This window comes from Oncorhynchus gorbuscha, linkage group LG17 (assembly GCF_021184085.1).
Source record: "Oncorhynchus gorbuscha isolate QuinsamMale2020 ecotype Even-year linkage group LG17, OgorEven_v1.0, whole genome shotgun sequence".
Lineage (NCBI taxonomy): Eukaryota > Metazoa > Chordata > Actinopteri > Salmoniformes > Salmonidae > Oncorhynchus > Oncorhynchus gorbuscha.
In genome coordinates, this window is record NC_060189.1 from 35,410,658 (window position 1) to 35,430,816 (window position 20,159).

Below are 20,159 nucleotides of genomic sequence, written 5' to 3' on the forward strand. Positions count from 1 at the left end.
TCTCTGTCCTGATAACATTGAGAGAATGCACACGCCTGAGCAAGCATAGAAGTACCTGGCCTGCTGCGCGGAAATGTATTTAAGTGTTTAACATCCATTACGAATGATAATATATTAAGAGATAATAGATTGTTCATCACAGTAAGCTATTTGAAAAATCTTTCCACTCAATACACCCCTCGATAATCATCAATCCTTGGTGTGAAAGAGCAATGGAAGTTATAGGCCTACTGCTGCATTGGCCTATAGGCTATGAGTTCCATGCGCTCATTTCTTTAGCCACCAAAGGATCACGCTGTATCAATGTGTCCATATGGCAGAGGCTGGTGATCTCGCATTAGTTGACTTTGACCTTTTTATGATTTTCATTTCTATTTTTATAATTCACCACATGACAATGATTTTGATAATCAAAAACGTTATTATTGAAATTAAACTGTTCCATGAAAATGTGCATATGAAAATTCAAAACTGGCACGCAAAACTAGAGAAACGGAAGGATAAATTGTACGTTTCCCCAAACTTGAAACTCACACTCCGCCGATGAAGTCTTTATAAAAAGATTTGCCTCCATGTTTCCATGGTGGGATTTTGCCTATTGGCTACATTGAAGCAAGGTAAGACATGCCTCATAATATGATAATAATATGAAATAAAACATTCAGGTTTCAAACAATTATGTTTTCAAAATGCATATGCCTCCTGCTCACATTCTAAAGTGGTGAGTGACGCGCTGATAGCCTGTTGGCTGCACTTGAATGGGGAATGGGAGGTGCGCTTCAATTATAAGTTGATAAATAAAAATAGTAGATATTTTTAATTGTGCACCAAAACTGTTTTTAACCCACAATTGCATTTAGAATTTTTGCACAATGAATGGGCTTATAAAAGCACCTGTTTTACTCCAGCAGCAACCAGCTGAGGAGCTTCAGGAGATATCTCTCTCAAAATAGGCTCTGTATCCTGTGCGCGTGTGATAGTTGTGTTGGATAAATAAGATACATGATGACTAATGAAAATACACACAGGCCAATTTATACTGAACAAAAATTTAAACGCACATGTAAAAGGTTGGTCCCATGTTTCATAGGCTGAAATAAAAGATCCCTGAAATGTTCCATACGCACAAAAAGCTTATTTCTCTCAAATTCTGTGCACATCCCTGTTAGTGAACATTTATCCTTTGCCTCACAGGTATGGCATATCAAGAAGCTGATTTTTGTAGAGTTTACCCAAATGTCTCACTAATTTCTAGACCTTGTCTCATCGCTGCAACTCCTCAATGGGCTCGGGAGAGGCGAAGGTCGAGACACGCATCCTCCGAAACATGACACGACTAGCTGCCTACTTCTTAACACACTGCTCGCTTAACCCGGAAATCAGCCGCACCAATGTGTCAGAGGAAACACCATTCAACTGACTACCGTCATCAGCTCGCAGGCACTCAGACTGCCACAAGGAGTCGCGAGAGTAATTGAGAAATCCACAAATTGTGGACAAATTATTTGTTTTATACGGCTTTCAATAAAACAAAGAATTGTTCAACAATTCGTAGATTTCTCAATTGCTCTTCGACTGACAACGGAACAGAGCTAGCAGTGCACAATGACACGTCACGTGACCCGTTTTTTTTTCTCCTCAGCTTTCCAGTTCTAGACTGCACGGAGAGGGAGGGGGAGAAGGTAAACTCCACCTAACTGGTCTCAATGTATGGAATCACTTGGGAAATGTTGGATTGTAGGTAAACTTCCTATTTAAGGGTTAAGTGTAGGCACTCCTTCCGAATGGTTAACTTCTCCAGGGTAGGGGGCAGCATTTGGAATTTTGGATGAAAAGCGTGCCCAAATTAAACTGCCTTCTACTCAGGACCAGAAGATAGGATATGCATAAAATTGGTATATTTGGATAGAAAACACTCAAATGTTTCCAAAACAGTTAAAATAGTGTCTGTGAGTATAACATAACTGATTTGGCAGGTGAAAACCTGAGAAAAATCCATTCAGGAAGTAGGATTTCTTTGTTGTTGTAGTTTTCTATTCAATGCCATTACAGTATCCATTGACTTAGGACTCAAATTGCAGTTCATATGCCTTCCACTAGATGTCAACAGTCTTTAGAAATAGTTTCAGGCTTGTATTCTGAAAAATTAGGGAGTAAGAGCAGTCTGAATGAGTGGACCCTGTCGTGTCACAGAGCTTTGTCATGCGCGCGACCGAGAGAGTGCCTTTCTTGTTTACCTTTTATATTGACGACGTTATTGTCCGGTTGAAATATTATCGATTATTTAGGCTAAAAACAACCTGAAGATTGATTATGAACATCGTTTGAAATGTTTCTACGAACTTTACGGATACTATTTTGATTTTTTTGTCTGCCTGTTGTGACTGCATTTGAGCCTGTGGATTACTGAAGAAGACACGCAAACAAAATGGAGGTTTTTGGATATAAAGACACTTTATTGAACAAAAGGAACATTTATTGAATAAATGAATGTCTTCTGAGTACAACCATATGAAGATTATCAAAGGTAAGTGATTAATTTTATCTCTATTTCTGACTTGTGTAACTCTTATACTTGGCTGGTTACTGTTTGTAATGATTTGTCTGCTGGGCTATGTTCTCAAATAATCGTAAGGTATGCTTTCGTCATAAAGCATTTTTGAAAACTGACACAGTGGTTGGATTCACAAGAAGTTAATCTTTAAAGCTATGTAAAATAGTTGTATCTTTTCTGAATGATTATAATGAGTATTTCTGTATTTGAATTTGGCACTCTGCAATCTCACTGGATGTTGGCCAGGTGGGACGCATACCCTAGAGAAGCTAAGGTATGGGTGAACGTTTGGGATGGGGTTAAAACATAAAATAAAATAAACAGTGTCCACCACTGGGATCAAACACACAACCTTCTGATCCAGAGTTATTGGATAGGGCTATAATAAAAAAACGGTGTCCTCCATGCATGATCCAGAGTCATGGGATTACACCCATTCACCATCCCTGCCCACAACACCCTAGCAAAACCCAAGTCTACTTGATGGTAATAGGGCCAACTGTTTCCCTTAGTGGCCGGTTTTGAAGGCATTTGCTGAACTCCTAATGCATAGACGTCCAATTTCGAAGTCAATATTGAACAATCTGCCTGAGTAAACAATGATGTCCTAGTACATCGCTATTATGCACCCTACTTTTTTCCACTAAAATAACAGTCTGGGCTGTGTTTGAGGGGTTCACAAACTGAAGTAGGGATTCACACCATAACATATCTTATTTTGTACACTCCTAAATGGATAGCACAACATTGTTTTGCTGCCCAAACTCAAGTTGACTAGGCTACATTATAGAAATCAGATACCATGTGTATTGTACACTTTCTTGACAGCCAAATAACGTTATGCGATGCAGTATTATAACAAGCATATTATACCCCTATACCTATATTTGCTGTGGCATGCCTGAAATATGTCAAATAGTTGACATGGAAGCTATAGCCAAACCCTAACTTTGAGTTAGTGTGGCTATCTTGTTCTTAATCAAAGTTTTACACACATTTCGAATCGAAAAACATTCGCCACGTGTACAAATATCATCAATGAATATGCTGCTTTCTCAGCCGCGAGTGTCAAGCAAAGATACACCCCACCCCCTAGGTTAAACTAGGTAGCTATCAAGCTAAAGTTAACAAGCAAAGCTAGCTAGCTAACTTCATTGAAAAATAGCTAATGTAGCTGGCTGACCATGTAACTTTTCTTTTCACAAGACAGTATAGCGTTACATTGTTGAATCACTTACCACAAAATCAGAAATGTGACCAGAGACCAGTTGATCTGTGCCAATAAAAACCTATTTAAGTATTTACGCAACTGATAGCACACCGCTACAGTGCTTACAGTGGTTTCTGTGGATTGAGGAAGTTTACAATCCAAGTGGAATTTTGTTATTGTATAACTTTTGTCCACCAGGGAGCAGTCGATTATTATTAGCTCAACTAAATCATTCATAAACATCAATACACATATTTCTCCCACGAATGTTGAGAAAAGAGAAGGAACTAAATTAAATGTATGAATGTAAAGAAACACACGGAAACACACCCTTCTGTTATAGATTAGGGCCGTTTGCAGGTGGAAATGTAGCCAGAATTGATGGCAAGTTAACTGCTGAACGAGATATATATTTCACCTTTATTTAACTAGGCAAATCAGTTAAGAACCAATTCTAGGCCAGCCTAGGAACGACATAGTTTGTTTACCAACGTATTTTCGATTAAATCTCTTCATTTTGAAATTAGGTTAAACATTGAAGACTATAGTATTTTAAAATGAGTATGACTAAGTGTATAAAATCTTCATGTAGATGTTTATGATGAGTTGTGCACTTTCACCCCTCCCGCTGCGATTACACTCCACCACACGAGGTGGCAGTATTTTTTGCATGTTCAGTGCGGCTGCTGTTGTACGTAAAGGCATTTTCTTGTTGGTTGGTGAATGACTGGGATGTGCTGAAACACATCAGACGGAGTTGTTATAAAGGAGTTTTTAACACAATGAGTTCAATAGGAACTGGGGTAAGTTTGATAGCTAAGATACTGCTCGTTATACATTTGTATGCTACCAAACGAAAGGTTTGGTTAACTTTTTAGCACCGGCTCATTCTTGGACAAGTAAGCAACAAAGTTAGCCAACTTGCTAATGTTAGCTAACTGTGGGTGTTCTGTGGTAGTTTTAGGTTTTACAGTAGTAGATAACCAATAACACATTCAATTACGTCAGTCGTTTAAGATCTATAATCATATGTAGAGAAACACATTTTACATTGGTTACTGCTACCTACCTAAGTAACGTTAGTTATTTCACTACAGAACTAGCAAGCTAACTAGTTGTCATGCCTGCTGACTCACTTGTACGGCAGCTTGCTAGCTAAATTAGCAATGCTGGTTGAACTAAATCGAAATTGAAACAAATTCAACCAAATGGTGTTGGGTATTGGTTGCTCTCCTATCACTAAACAAATGTTTTATTTCACCACTGGGTAAATGGAATTTCACAACATGATATTTACAAGTACTTTAATCTTTTAAAAAGCTAGAAAGACGCGCTGGCAACATGTAAAAATGGGATTACTCAAATTGTAATGTCACATGCACAAGTACAGTGAAATGTCATAATTACAAACTCAAAACCCAACAGTGCAATAACCAATAACAATATATTACTAGAAAAAAACACACGAGGAATATTAAATATGAGATACGCAATGAAGTAAGTAATTAAGCATATTATATACAGGAAATATTTAAGTCAGTTCCAGTACCATGTGCCGGGATACTGGAGTGATGGAGGTAGATATGTATAGGGACAAGGCAACAGGATATAGGAGAGTAGCAATATCTTGCAGGTGTGTGAAGGTGTGTAGGGCCCTGTGAGTGTGCATAGACGGTGAAAAATATTGAAATAAAAGGTAAATCAAGATACAAGGTTAACACAGTCAGTGTAGCTATTTTATCAGTTGTATTGCTTGTGGATAGAAGCTGTTCAAGAGCCTGTTGGTGTCAGCTTTGATGCACCGGTACCTCTTGCAGTGAGGCTGCAGAGAAAATAGACTATGGCTTGGGTGGTTGGGGTCTTTGAGGATTTTCCAGGCCTTCTTTTCACACTGCCTGATATAGAGGTCCCCGATGGCAGGGAGCTCAGCACCAGTGATGTACTGGGCTGTCCACATAATCCTCTAGCGCCATACCAAGTAGGGATACAGCCAGTCAATATGATCTCACTAGTACAGCTGTAAAACATTTCCAGGAGGGCCCATACCAAACTTATTCAACCTCCTGAGGGGGAAGTGGCATTGTCGCGCCGCCTTCATGACTGTGTTTGGACCATTTTTAAGTCTTTCACGATTTGGACACAGAGGTACTTGGAAGTTCTCTACCTGCTCCACTACCGCCCTGTCGAATGTGGATGGGGGCGTGCCCCCCCCTCCCCTCCCTTGTTTCCTGTAGTCCATGATCAGCTCCTTGGTCTTGCTGACATTGAGGGAGAGGTTGTTGCTTCGGCACCCCACTGCCAGGTCACTGACCTCCTCCCTGTAGGCTGACTCATCGTCGCCAGTGATCAGGCCTACCACCATCATGTCCGCAGCAAACTTGATGATGGTGTTGGAGTCGTGCATGGCCACACAGTCGTGGGTTAACATTCAGGCCTATCATGAAGCTACTTCCATGGTTTTTGCTAGCTAATATTTTGAAAATTGATTTGGTTTGGTTAGATTGATGTAAAGGTATGAAGTCTGGCAGTTCCTGTCAATCACAGGTGTAGCTATGTTATCTCAACAGCGGTGGCCTTCAAAATATAACATCTAAAACTCTTTCCTTTTCTAGTATGACTTGTCTGCCTCCACCTTTTCACCTGATGGAAGGGTATTCCAGGTGGAATATGCCATGAAGGCAGTAGAAAACAGCAGGTATATTATCCTTCCCTGTTTGAGTGTTTTCAATGCAGTACCCACATGATGGAAAATAACCCAAGTGTCTCAATTTGTTGGTTCTTGTTCTTTCTCCTTACAGCACAGCAATTGGGATCCGATGCAAGGATGGGGTTGTGTTTGGTGTTGAGAAATTGATTCTCTCCAAACTTTATGAACAAGGCTCAAACAAGCGCATCTTCAATGTTGACCGTCACGTAGGAATGGTATGTATTCACCCAGACCACATCCATAGTGTAATTACGGGTAGAATGTTGACCAACAACTGATGCGCACATGACCAAAAAAACAGATGGTTTGCCTTATAAACAAAGGATTATTGACAACATGTAAGCTATATTTCTGAGCTTGTCTGCAAATCTTTATTGAAAACATAAAAACATTTACTTAATGCACTTGTTTTGTTACAGTTATTGATTGGCTAGCTGGCTAACCCTAGCTACATTAGCATAGACGTGACAAGCGACTAAACACTTCAAAACAGGAGATGGTATCAAGAACAAAATACAGCTAGCTGAAACAAGCCTTCTACAATTAACCACACACCAGCTTCTAGTCAATGTTGCTAGCTATCTGACTGATCAGAGTGACAATAATACACAGACTTTTACCTCTGGGCATTTGCATTGATGTTGTCAATCCCATATATTAATCTCGAAAGATCTTAGAGGGGGACTGAATTCTGCTGCTCATTAAGAAAAACTGGATTTGGGTATGTGGTTGGGTGTGATCTGTTTGGCCCTCTTGACTCATGGTAGAAAAATTTCACTCTCAAAATAGTCAGAATGAATCTAAGAAAAATCAAGAAATCTGTAATAAATGTAAGTTTTTGTCAAAGGTCTTAGTTGTGCAATTTTACATCTAGCTAAAAGTATTTGGTGCAGTATCTCTAGTTAAATGTGCATGAAAACTACCTAGTACTGCAATCTTGACACTATCGACGTGGTCGCTGCTTCCCTTATTTCTGACAACATTTCTACAACTTCAGAAAGCTGTCAAACTAGCTACACAAGGTTTATCATTGTCCAAAATCACAAACTAGTTTAATCTGTTTGTCAATGAAGCTACCTAGTAGCACATTGAGCAGGCAGGCCACGTTAACTAAATCCGCTTATCAAGTCACTGGCGAGTGGCATAGTGCTTCGGTGCCAGTTTTACAACTTTCTCACTATTACCGAGGTGTGAGTCTGGAGGTTTGCGTGTGTTTGTGTGGCGCTCTGTGATGGAGCAGTGACTGTCTGAGGAATGGGCTATTGTACTGTAGTGACATGGGCTGGATAGAATCAGTCTGTCTTTAGAACTGGTAATAATTGCTTATTTGCCCTGCAAAATAATAGAACAATATTATTTATATAATAAAGCTGTGATTGAGACTGTCATTGTTGTTATTTTTGAAAGCCACAACTTTAGAAGAAAATCTTTGTAGGCTAGAATATTTGGGAAATAACTCTGTAGATGTCCTGGTGGGCAGGCAGTGTGCCCCCGGTGATGCGTTGGGCTGACCACACGCACCACCCTCTGGAGAGGCGGTTGCGTCTGGTGCTGTAGCCGTACCAGGCAGTGATGCAGTCCAACAGGATGCTCTCAATGGCGCACCTGTAGATGTTTGCGAGGGTCTTTGGTCCTACCAAGCTGAATTGTTCAGCCTTCTGAGGTTGAAGAGGCGCTGTTGCGCTTCACTACACTGTCTGTGTGGATGGGTTATTTCAGTTTGTCAGTGATGGGCATGCAGATAAACTTGATGCCTTTCACCCTCCACTGCTACCCACGTGGATGGGGGTGTGCTGTCTCCTGAAGTCCACAATCTTCTCCTTCATTTTTTCCTGGCACCACTCCGCCCACACCACTTCCCAATGGATCTGTTGGGGTGGTATGCGAATTGTAGTGGGTCTAGGGTGTTGGGTAAGGTGGATGTTTGATCCTTAACTAGCCTCTCAAAGCACTTCATGATGACAGAAATGGGGACTACAGACTGGGATGGGGAGAGATTGAATATGTCCGTAAACACTCCAGCCAGCTGGTCTGCACATAATCTAAGGATGTGGCTATGGATGCTGTTTGGGCCGGCAGCCTTGCGAGGCTTAACACGGTTAAATGTCTTCACGTCAGCCGCGGAGAACGAGAGCTCGCAGGAGCGAAGGAAGTAGCAGAATGGAGGCGTGATTGGATTTGCCAAAGGGGGGGCAGGGGAGTAGCAATGGTCAAGATTTCTTGATGAGCGAGTTGCGCAGGCGATGTTGATAAAGCTTTGGTTGCATTTTCCTTCTATTTGGTTTTAGGGGGCGGTGGTACGAACATAGGATCCAATTCAGGAATGTCTCATTTTTGGTCGAAATGCTGGTGAGTGACTGCTGATCTAATATCAAAAAGTTATTTTCGGCTATAGGTAATAATGCTAGAAATGTTCTGAGCAAATAATACGAAATAACACACACAAAATACTGCGGAGTTACCTAGGAACAGGGTGACCATATCTGTTGGCGCCATGTCTGTTGGAGCCTATCGAATAGAAACACAAGATGGTTAAGGAGTATCCATTATAAAAAATAAAATAAAACCATGAATAGGTTTAGGCTATAGCCCATGCATCCAACAGAGGGAGATAGATTTTCTGACTGGACATTTTGGGGTGCTTTGGTATAATTTCTCGCTTTGTCTAGCCTACATTTCTCTCTTGCGTTCTGTATAACATTTTTATTGAAATAGGCTAATTACTCTTAATGTCACTTGTGTGCTAGCACGCGAGACTGTTCTTTACTGTGGGGTGCCAGTCAAGTTCAAATAGACTAAACCATCGTGTGTCACATCACAACGTCGTCACAATCTACGAATGCTGTCAATCATCGTAAATAGACGATGCTATTGTAATAGCACTCAACCTTACTTTCAACACAACATTGGTGACGCGTTGTCTTATCTAAACAAGTATGAGGCGTGTAATGTGGGCAGGTCTGTCTGTGTAGTTTCTGCCGTACGATTGAATAGAGTTGCAGAGCAAGGAAAACGACTAATTCAAGGTCTCCGAGCGTGCACCGCTAGCAATTTCACACCTGTTACATAGGATGATCGAAATGGATCTAGGAATGGAACAGCTTCCATAAATCTCGCAAATCTCTTGTTTTGGAAGGTACTGACTTTGTGACAAATTATGCTGTTAACACTTTGTAGTCAATTTCTACAGTTGTGTCAATGTTTCTGACTAATATCGAATATCAATGCAACAGACAGTTTAAAAAAAAAACAGAGTATTTTGGGTTCATCTGTTTTTAAAGCAGTTCATCTCATAGAAAGGGCGAATAACATTTGAACCTGCCTTTAACTCATTAAAATGAGACTCAGCGATTATACAACGTTGCCACGAGCACCATAGATATTGCAGATAAGCGCGATGCACTCTGGTATGGCCAAGAATGTGTTTCATGCTGCTGCCACATGATTGCTGCTGGACCAAAACAATGGAGAAATTAAGCATCAAGCCTAACACTCTTAGCTGTTGTGGAAGTCGTCCCGATTCTGCTGTTTACTTTGTGCATTGCTGAATCTACCTTTAACTTTCTTACCCATAGGCAGTTGCTGGACTACTGGCTGATGCTCGATCCCTGTCTGAGGTGGCCAGAGAGGAGGCCTCTAACTTCAGATCCAACTATGGACACAACATCCCACTGAAGGTTAAAAAAATAATTCTGTTGCTATTCAGTGTTTCCCTCAAACTCCGCCTCGGTTACCCTGTCAGTTCCACATATTTGATATTTATTTATTTTAATTTGACCTTTATTTAACTAGGCAAGTCAGTTAAGAACAAATTCTTATTTTCAATGACGGCCTAGGAACTGTGGGTTAACTACCTGTTCAGGGGCAGAACAACCGATTTGTACCTTGTCAGCTCGGGGGTTATAACTTTCAACCTTCCGGTTACTAGTCTAACGCTCTAACCACTAGGCTACCCTGCCGCCCCATATATTCCATTACAGGACTACCATGCCTGATTCAACTGGTTAACTGTGACTATGCTAACCTATTTTGGCGACATTCTGAATGGCTTTGTCCCTAAATCCTATGGACAGTCATATTCTTTGAATTGCATATAATCTCTCTTTACAGTATCTCTCAGAGAGAGTGGCCATGTACGTTCATGCCTACACACTATACAGTGCCGTGCGGCCGTTTGGATGCAGCTTCATCTTGGGCTCTTACGATCAAGATGATGGTCCTCAGCTGTACATGGTTGATCCCTCTGGAATCTCATTTGTGAGTTAGGTTTTGGGTGTTTATCACTAAACTAACTGTTGTCTAATGTCATTAACTTACTGTTGTCACTCTACACTCTTAGGGCTGGTTTCCCGAATCAAGATTAAGACTAGTCTAGGAGTAAGGGGCATTCTCAATGGAGATTTTACAATGAGCATGTGGTTCACTCCTTGACTAGGTTTAATCTGGGTCTGGGAAAATTGCCATTTAAAGGCCCCAGTGCAGTCAAAAATGTATATATAAAACACTGGAAAATCAAAAATGTGTATATATAAAACACAGGAAAATCACATTTCCACACAGGTTAGAATAATATTGTGAAAATTATAATGCCCTTTTAGTGTAAGAGCTGATTGAAAAGACTGCATGAGCTTTCAGCACGTTTTGGTGTTATTGAGTTTTGGCCTACGATGGTGACATCACCATACATTAAATTAGTGAATAGACCAATAAGAAAGGGTTCAAAACCTTTCTACCAATAAGTTAGTATTCTGTTTTTCCCTCCCCAGACAGGCCTAGCAAAATTCTTGCTTGAGAAATTTTGTTTTTTTTACCATTTTAATTGAAAGTACTTCATTGTTACCCAGAAATTATTTAAATAGTAAGATTAAAAAGATTGAACTTTAAGGTGTTTGGAAATTTGCAATGTATTCTCAGAAGGGAATGTTTGTTTTACCATCTCTATATGTCACCACGCAACCTCAAAGTGATGTGAAATGTGTAACATTGTTGTGAAAATGTTCAAGATGGCCACTGAAATGTTTGTTTTATTAAGGGGTACTGGGGATGTGCTATTGGAAAAGCCAAGCAAGCCGCCAAGACAGAAATTGAAAAGCTTCAGGTAAGAATATTAATTTAGCCAAGTTGTCCAATTTCATAAAACATGGGAATATCTTCATTGTTTATCTTTGTATGTCATTGACATCAACAGATGAAAGACATGACCTGCAGGGAGTTGGTAAAAGAGGTGGCCAAAATGTAAGTGTTTTTTATTTTATTAAAGGAATACACCTACTGTTGCTCATTCTCATAAATAGCCTTCAATCAAGGCACTGTGTATTACCCATATGTACTGTTGTATTTTTGGTTTTGTAGAATCTACATTGTACACGATGAAGTGAAAGACAAAGCGTTCGAGTTGGAACTCAGCTGGGTTGGAGAAGGTAATGCAGCTTTCTCTTATAAACTGAGTGTACAAAACAGACACCTGCTCTTTCCATGACAGACTGTCCAGGTAAAAGCTATGATCCCTTATTGATGTCACTTGTTAAATCCACTTCAATCAGTGTAGATGAAGGGGAGGAGACAGGTTAAAGAAGGATTTTTTTTAAAGCCTTGAGACAATTGAGACTAGGATTGTGTGCCATTCAGATGGTAAATGGGAAAGACGGATGATTTAAGTGCCTTTTTATTTTACCTTTATTTAACTAGGCAAGTCAGTTAAGAACAAATTCTTATTTTCAATAATGGCCTAGGAACAGTGGGTTAACTGCCTGTTCAGGGGCAGAACAACAGGTTTTTGTACCTTGTCAGCTCGGGGATTTGAACTTGCAACCTTTCGGTTACTAGTCCAACGCTCTAACCACTAGGCTACCCTGCCGCCTTTGAACGGGTTATGGTAGTAGGTGCCAGTTGCACCAGTTTCTGCCAAGAACTGCAACGCTGCTGGGTTCAACGCTCAACAGGTTCCCGTTTGTAACAAGAATGGTCCACCACACAAAGGAAAATTCAGCCAACTTGACACAACTGTGTGAAGCATTGGAGTGAACATGTGCCAGCATCCCTGTGGAATGTTTCGAGACCCTGTAGAGTCCATGTCCTGACGAATTGAGGCTGTTCTGACGGCAATTAAGTATATTTTCAAAACATATACTTAATTGTTTGAAACCTGAACATTTTACTACATGAGGCATGTCTTACCTGGCTTCAAAGTAGCCTAGCCAAAATCAGACCATATCTGTGAAAGCAATTATTTTATATAAACTTTCTTTCATTGTCCAGTAACCAAAGGCACACTTCTAGTCATATTAGCAACCCATGCCAGTTGCATATTCAACCACCCCTCTTTCTAAATTTGCTGCACTTGTGTGAAGAAATAATTGTTCATCAACATTAAGCTAAACGTTCTGATCTGTTGCGTCACTCATTCCTTTTTCCCCTCTATTTTCTTTTATGTTGCCTATGCCTATTGGTTGTGTGAATTTGGGACCTATCGTCCCACAACTGTCCCAGAGTCTGTTTTGGAATAGGCTATTTCTTTCTCAAAGCTGACCAATAGAATAGGTCAACTTTTCTACTATGGGGGATAGCAGATTGAGATAGGCTAGTGATTTTGCTGTTTGTTACTGGTCTTGTTGGCTGAGGAAAAGTACATGTGGACAGGTATTCTAACATCAAAGTGCGCGTCAGAATTTGGTAAGAAGGAATTGTTGCATCCTGACTTGCATGTTCTGTTAATATGAATTACCATAATCGAAATGTCATTCTGGGCACCGTGGGTGGATGCCCTAATCAGGTTATGCACCCAATCCAAAAGGGTCTGGTAAATTTCTTAAATGTCCGCTAAATTAAAATTATGCCGGTCAAATGTCCGGCGCCTCATTTTTCTAACGGAAACCCTGGTGTAAGCAGTGTTCCACTCAAATCTGAAAGTTAACCCAGCTCATAACAAAGTGATGTATTGCATGCATGTGCAGTCATGGCCAGCTACGTGACGGGCCATCGCCCGATCCAGTCAAATCAATGTTGTGCATAACTTATGACCTTCATTTCCCTTCACCAGTGACAAAAGGAAAGCACGAGCTGGTTCCTAAAGACATCAGGGTGGAGGCAGAGAAGTATGCTAAGGTATGTACCATGACCACCAGTTTGTTGCATGGCATTTCTGTGACCTGGGTTCAAAACAGTACCTTCAAAGTATTCTTTCCACATTTTATGGTTACAAACTGAAAGTAAAATGGAATAAATTGAGTGTGTCATTGGCCTACACACAATACCCCATAATCAGTCTAAGTATTCAACACCTTTTATGACGAGCCTAAATAAGTTAAGTAAAAATGTGTTTAACTCACATGATAGGTTGCATGGACGCACTCTGTATGCAATAATGGTGTTTAACATTTTTTGAATGACTTCCTCATCTCTATACTGTACACAGAATTATCTGCTTTTACACCTGCATTGTTTGCTGTTTGGGGTTTTAGGCTGGGTTTCTGTACAGCACTTTGAGATATCAGCTGATGTACTAAGGGCTATATAAATAAATTTGATTTGATTTATCTGTAAGGTTGAGCACTGAATTTCAAACCGATTTAACCACAAAGACCAGGGAGGTTTTCCAATGCCTTGCAAACAAGGGTAAATGGGTAAAAAAAAGCAGACATTGAATATATCCCTTTTGAGCATGGTGAAGTAATTGATTATACTTTGGATGGTGTATCAATACACCCAGTTACTAGAATGATACTGGCGTCCTTCCGAGAGGAGGGAAACTGCTCAGGGATTTCAACATGAGGCCAATGGTGACTTTAAAACAGTTAGTTTATTGGCTGTGATGGAATAATTGAGGATAGATACACAACATTGTAATTACTCCACAATACTATGCTAATTAACAGAGCAAAGAAATGAACTTCATGTCCTAAATAGAATGCGTTATGTTTGGGGAAAATCCAGCAGTGATCAACAACCAACTTAAGAGTTTGAATTTAAAAAGGAATAATCTGCCAATATTGTACAAACCAGGTGTGTAAAGCTCTTAGAGACTTACCCAGAAAGAATCACTTTCTGAAGGCACTGTATGTCCATGGATCGAACTCGGGTTTCCTGTGCGCCACAAGACTGTTAGCCTTCTGAGCTAAATCCTAGGTTTTAGCCCAGGGAGCTAACTAGTCTTCAGGTCCCAGGCAAGGTTACTCATCACACGAGCGTGGTTCACTAAACCACGATTATACAGTATCTGTTAGTGTTGCACAGCGTACCGAAACTATAATAAGAAAAACGGTTGGGTATTAGAAGTGAAAGGAACAAATTCTATCAAATGTCTCACGTTTGAAAATGAGCTAAATGTGTTAAACTAATTAGAAAATATGATAAATTTGTACAAACGATTACAAGACTAACAGAATGCATCAGTGTTTGTATTCCCTGCAGCTTCCTGAAGAAGCATCGGCACAGGAATGCCTGTCTGGGTGTGCATATGTTGACAACTTTGTGTAGCCGTTAGAAGGGTTGGGTACGTTACTTTCTAGATGTAGTCAGTAAGTTACAAGTTACCTGTACAAAATTGTAATCAGTAACATAACTTTTGGATTACCCAAACTCTGATTGTAATCTGCTTACTTTCCCCTTAAGAGGCATTAGACGAAGACAAAAATAAATTACCAATATTGCAGGATAAATAAATGTTAGTTTACATTTTCACAGCACTGTATTTGACCCCATGCAGACATTTGTGGGTTTTCAAGCATGAACTGCCCCTTTCAAGTCCTGCCACATCTCAATTGGGATTAGGTTTGGACTTTGACTAGGCCATTCCAAAACTTTAAATTTGTTGCTTTTTAGACATTTTCATGTAGACTTGATTGTGTGTTGGATCATTGTCTTGCTGCATGACACTGCTGCGCTTCAGCTCACAGACGGATGGCCTGTCATTCTCCTGTAAAATTCTGATACAGACCACCACCATGCTTGACCTTTGGTATAAGGTTCTTACTGTGGAATTTATTTGTTTTTCGCCAGGCATACTGGGACCCATGTTGTCAAAAGTTATACTTTTGACTCAAATGTCCATAGAACATTCTTCCAGGAGTCTTAATGATCATCCAGGTGCTTTTTGGCTAACTTGAGTCAACTTCTTGTATATGACGTGGTTCCTGTTGTGTCTGGCGAAATTCAAACACATCCTATGGATTATTATTAGTTTATCTGCATGAATTCAATTACTCAATAAAAGCCCCACTCGGGGTCTTTTAAAATTTGAACATTTTTTTCTTACGGTATGGAGCACAATACCACAGAGGAGTTTAGAAGTGAACTCCCTCAAACTTGCATTCAATAGGCTGGATTCTGCAGCTGTTGCAAGAGTGCATTTCCCCTGGTTATCCACTGGTCACAAAAGTGATTGATAGGCAATTTAAACTTCAATTCAACCATTATTGGGTTGAACAGCCATCCACAATACGTAAGGCGCAAATAGCTTAAAGAGAGAGCAGCAGTATGATTCACATCAATGCAATATGTAGATGCCAATAATAAGTTACTGCTGTTGTCCATAGCTCATAGCGTTTATTCAAGTTGAATAATATTTTGATGCCGACAGTAGCCGTAACATTTGAAGACATGGCTTGGACTGTAGCCTACGAAAGTCTATTCCTGCTCATTTCCCATGAGCCATCAAATAAATTTTGTGTGTCATCATAGTGGTCTCTGACTTGTGGTCAGGCTCGCTCAGGTGGGGGGAAAACGTACACCTTTTTTTTCCAATGCTGATTTGAATGTCATTGAGAAAAAAGGTGTCAACTTTTTCGCAAACATCCTTTAATCTAGTTTTTCAAAAGTATCTGATTACAAAAAAAATCTGGTAACGGGTTATTTTTTTTGTCATTAACCATGTTTTCATGCGACATTGTGGGATGTTTTTGTCTGTAAAATTGTGATGGTAGTGGGAACTCCTTTATGTGCAAATATTGATAGAATAACCATCATATCGAAGTAAGCATGGAGTCACGCGATGTTATGGGGGGTGGTCCTCCCACTACAACTAGAGAAACCATGCAATTTATTAGGCTACAGATGAAAAACTATGAACTTCACAGGGTGGTAAGTGCATAGTGATCTGGATGCTCCTTTCCAATAAACATCGTGGGTCTGATTCTGGTGACAGACACTTAACTGCTGTTTTACAAATGCAAGTATTCTCGCTCTTTTAATTCTCGCTCTTAATCTCATGTACAGTCGTGGCCAAAAGTTTTGAGAATGACAAATATACATTTTCCCAAAGTCTACTGCGTCAGTTGGCAATTTGCATATATTACACAATGTTATGAAGAGTGATCAGATGAATTGCAATTAATTGCAAAGTCCCTCTTTGCCATGCATCCCCCAAAAACATTTCCACAGCATTTCAGCCCTGCCACAAAAGGACCAGCTGACATGTCAGTGATTTTCTCGTTAACACAGGTGTGAGTGTTGACGAGGACAAGGCTGGAGATCACTCTGTCATGCTGATTGAGTTCGAATAACAGACTGGATGCTTCAAAAGGAGGGTGGTGCTTGGAATCATTGTTCTTCCTCTGTCAGCCATGGTTACCTGCAAGGAAACGTGTACCGTCATCATTGCTTTGCACAAAGGGCTTCACAGGCAAGGATATTGCTGCCAGTAAGATTGCACCTAAATCAACCATTTATCAGACATTCAAGAACTTCAAGAAGAGTGGTTCAATTGTTGTGAAGAAGGCTTCAGAGCGCCCAAGGAAGTCCAGCAAGCGCCAGGACCATCTCCTAAAGTGATTCAGCTGCGGGATCGGGGTACCACCAGTACAGAGCTTGCTCAGGAATGGCAGCAGGCAGGTGTGAGCGCATCTGCACGCACAGTGAGGCGAAGACTTTTGGAGGATGGCCTGGTGTCAAGAAGGGCAGCAAAGAAGCCACTTCTCTCCAGGAAAAACATCAGGGACAGACTGATATTCTGCAAAAAGTACAGGGATTAGACTGTTGAGGACTGGGGTAAAGTCATTTTCTCTGATGAATCCACTTTCTGATTGTTTGGGACATCCGGACAAGCTTTTTCCCCCAGAGAAGACAAGGTGAGCGCTACCATCAGTCCTGTGTCATGCCAACAGTAAAGCATCCTGAGACCATTCATTTGTGGGGTTGCTTCTCAGCCAATGGAGTGGGCTCACTCACAATTTTGCCTGACACAGCCATGAATAAAGAATGGTACCAAGATATCCTCCGAGAGCAACTTCTCACAACCATCCAGGAACAGTTTGGTGACGAACAATCCCTTTTCCAGCATGATGGAGCACCTTGCCATAAGGCAAAGGTGATAACTAAGTGGCTCGGGGAACAAAACATTGACATTTTGGGTCCATGGCCAGGAAACTCCCCAGACCTTAATCCCATTGAGAACTTGTGGTCAATCCTCAAGAGGCGGTTGGACAAACAGAAACCCACAAATTCTGACAAACTCCAAGCATTGAATATGCAAGAATGGGCTGCCATCAGTCAGGATGTGGCCCAGAAGTTAATTGACAGCATGCCAGGGCAGATTGCAGAGGTCTTGAAAAAGAAGGGTCAACACTGCAAATATTGACTCTTTGCATCAACTTCATGTAATTTTCAATAAAATCTTTGACACTTATGAAATGCTTGTAATTATTCTTCAGTATTCCATAGTAACATCTGACAAAAATATCTAAAGACACTGAAGCAGCAAGCTTTGTGGAAATGAATTTGTCATTCTGAAATCTTTTGGCCACGACTGTAGACTAGCCTAACGTTACCCGTCTGGATCTACGAGCTGTTGGCTACAGCGCACGTCCTAAAACCAGATTTGCTAATTAACCTAAGTTTGTGACAACTATCTGTAGAGTTGAAAATGCGATGGAAACGCATTTCACTTTTCGATATTTATTTAGTGATTTATTTTTAATTTTTACATGAAGTACATAGTGTGCACTACCTCAACCTGAAACTGATTTTATCCGCAACATGTCCATGTGGTGGAAACGTGCACATTTTCTTTGGATTTTAGAATATTTGCATCTAAATCAATCGCCAATTGGATGGAAACCTAGCTAGTTACATTTAATGTTACGTTCGCATGATGATAGTAATAAGTCTTCAGGCAGATGGAAAGGCTTTCCCAAAAATCTTCTCAATTACAGTGCATTCGGAAAATATTCAGACCCCTGGACTTTTACTTAGACTGTTACGTTACAGCCTTATTCTAAAATTGATTATTGTTTTCCCCCCTCAACAATCGACACACAATACCCCATAATGACAAAGCAAAAATAGGTTGACATTCTGTGAAAAATGTTATAATAAAAATAAACTGACATTTACATAAGTATTCAGACCCCCTACTCAGTAATTTGTTGAAGCACCATTGACAGAGTTCAGCTTCGAGTCTTCTTGGGTATGACGCTACAAGCTCGGCACACCTGTATTTGGGGAGTTTCTCCCATTCTTCTCTGCAGATCCTCTCAAGCTCTGTCAGGTTGGATGAGAGTCGCTGCACAGCTATTTTCAGGTCTCTCCAGAGATGTTCAATCGGGTTCAAGGCCAGGCTCTGGCTGTGCCCCTCAAGGCCATTAAGAGACTTGTCCCGAAGCCACTCCTGCTTTCTCTTGGCTGTGTGTCCAGGTTGTTGTCCTGCAGGAAGGTGAACCTTCCCCCCCAGTCTGCTGGCTTGAGTGCTCTGGAGCAGGTTTTTATCAAGGATCTCTCTGTATTTTGCTATGTTCATCTTTCCCTCAATCCTGACTAGTCTCCCAGACCCTTCCCCTAAAAAACATCCCACAGCATGATGCTGCCAGCACCATGCGTCACTGTAGGTTTGGTGCCAGGTTTCCTAAAAATGTGATGCTTGACATTCAGGCCAAAGAGTTCAATCTTGGTGTCATTAGACCAGACAATCTTGTTTCTCATGGTCGGAGTCCTTTAGGTGCCTTTTTGCAAATTCCAAGCGGGCTGTCATGGAGTCTGAATAATTATGTAAATATTTTTTTTTTGCAAAAACGCTAAACCTGTTTTCACTTTGTCATTATGGCATACTGTGTGTGCATTGAGGGGGAAAATGAATGAATACACTTTAGAATAAGACCATAACGTAACAAAATGTGGAAAAAGTAAAGGGGTCTGAATACTTTACGAATGCACTGTAGCCTATGCCAACTGGGCAGGAGCTCTTCAAAAAACTGCTTTTTTGGGGGGGTGTTGACTATCGTGATACTAAATCTGGTATTGAAGAAATTTCTGCTATCGTGGTAACTTTAGTCTATCTTTCTGGTGTCTGATTCACAATGCTTCTTGCTTCCACCATAGGATTCTTTGGAGGAGGAGGATGACTCTGAAGAAGACAACATGTAAACTCAATTCTGCTGTTTCTTCACTTGTCACACACACCTACTGACAGGACAGCTCTACAAGAAACAGACGGAAATTATTTTGTATGTGTTGTAGATAATGGACCATTCATGTCATTTCTTTCCCATTTGGTTTGATGGATTACACAGCTTTGAAATAAGTGGATGAGCACTGTTTATACTAAAAGCATCTTTGACCATTAAAAGAAAGGGTCTGTCAAGGGTCTGCCTTAGTCATGTTATTTTTTGCCAATGTATTAGAGGTCGGCCGATTTATTGGAGGACCAGAAAAGCAGATACCGAGTAATCGGACGATTTACATTTTTTTTTATTGATTTG

The 20,159-nt window shown here is 40.5% G+C and overlaps 2 protein-coding genes across 5 annotated transcripts in view; one reads left to right on the forward strand and one right to left on the reverse strand.

Moving 5' to 3' along the window:
* Positions 1-3,910, reverse strand: part of mipol1 (mirror-image polydactyly 1) — an 84,975-nt gene extending 81,065 nt beyond the window's left edge. For all 4 annotated transcript variants that reach the window (XM_046308356.1, XM_046308354.1, XM_046308355.1 and 1 more), the window contains exon 1: positions 3,793-3,910. The gene's annotated coding sequence lies outside the window, so the exon portion shown is untranslated. The remainder of the gene's footprint in view (positions 1-3,792) is intronic.
* A 499-nt stretch (positions 3,911-4,409) lies between these two features.
* psma3 (proteasome 20S subunit alpha 3) lies at positions 4,410-20,041 on the forward strand. Its single transcript, XM_046309145.1, has 10 exons — positions 4,410-4,567; positions 6,377-6,459; positions 6,563-6,686; positions 10,047-10,148; positions 10,582-10,728; positions 11,504-11,569; positions 11,660-11,706; positions 11,824-11,891; positions 13,511-13,575; positions 19,780-20,041. The coding sequence occupies exons 1-10, from the start codon at positions 4,547-4,549 to the stop codon at positions 19,822-19,824; spliced, it is 768 nt and encodes a 255-aa protein (XP_046165101.1). The 5' UTR covers positions 4,410-4,546; the 3' UTR covers positions 19,825-20,041.
* The last annotated feature ends 118 nt before the right edge of the window (positions 20,042-20,159 follow it).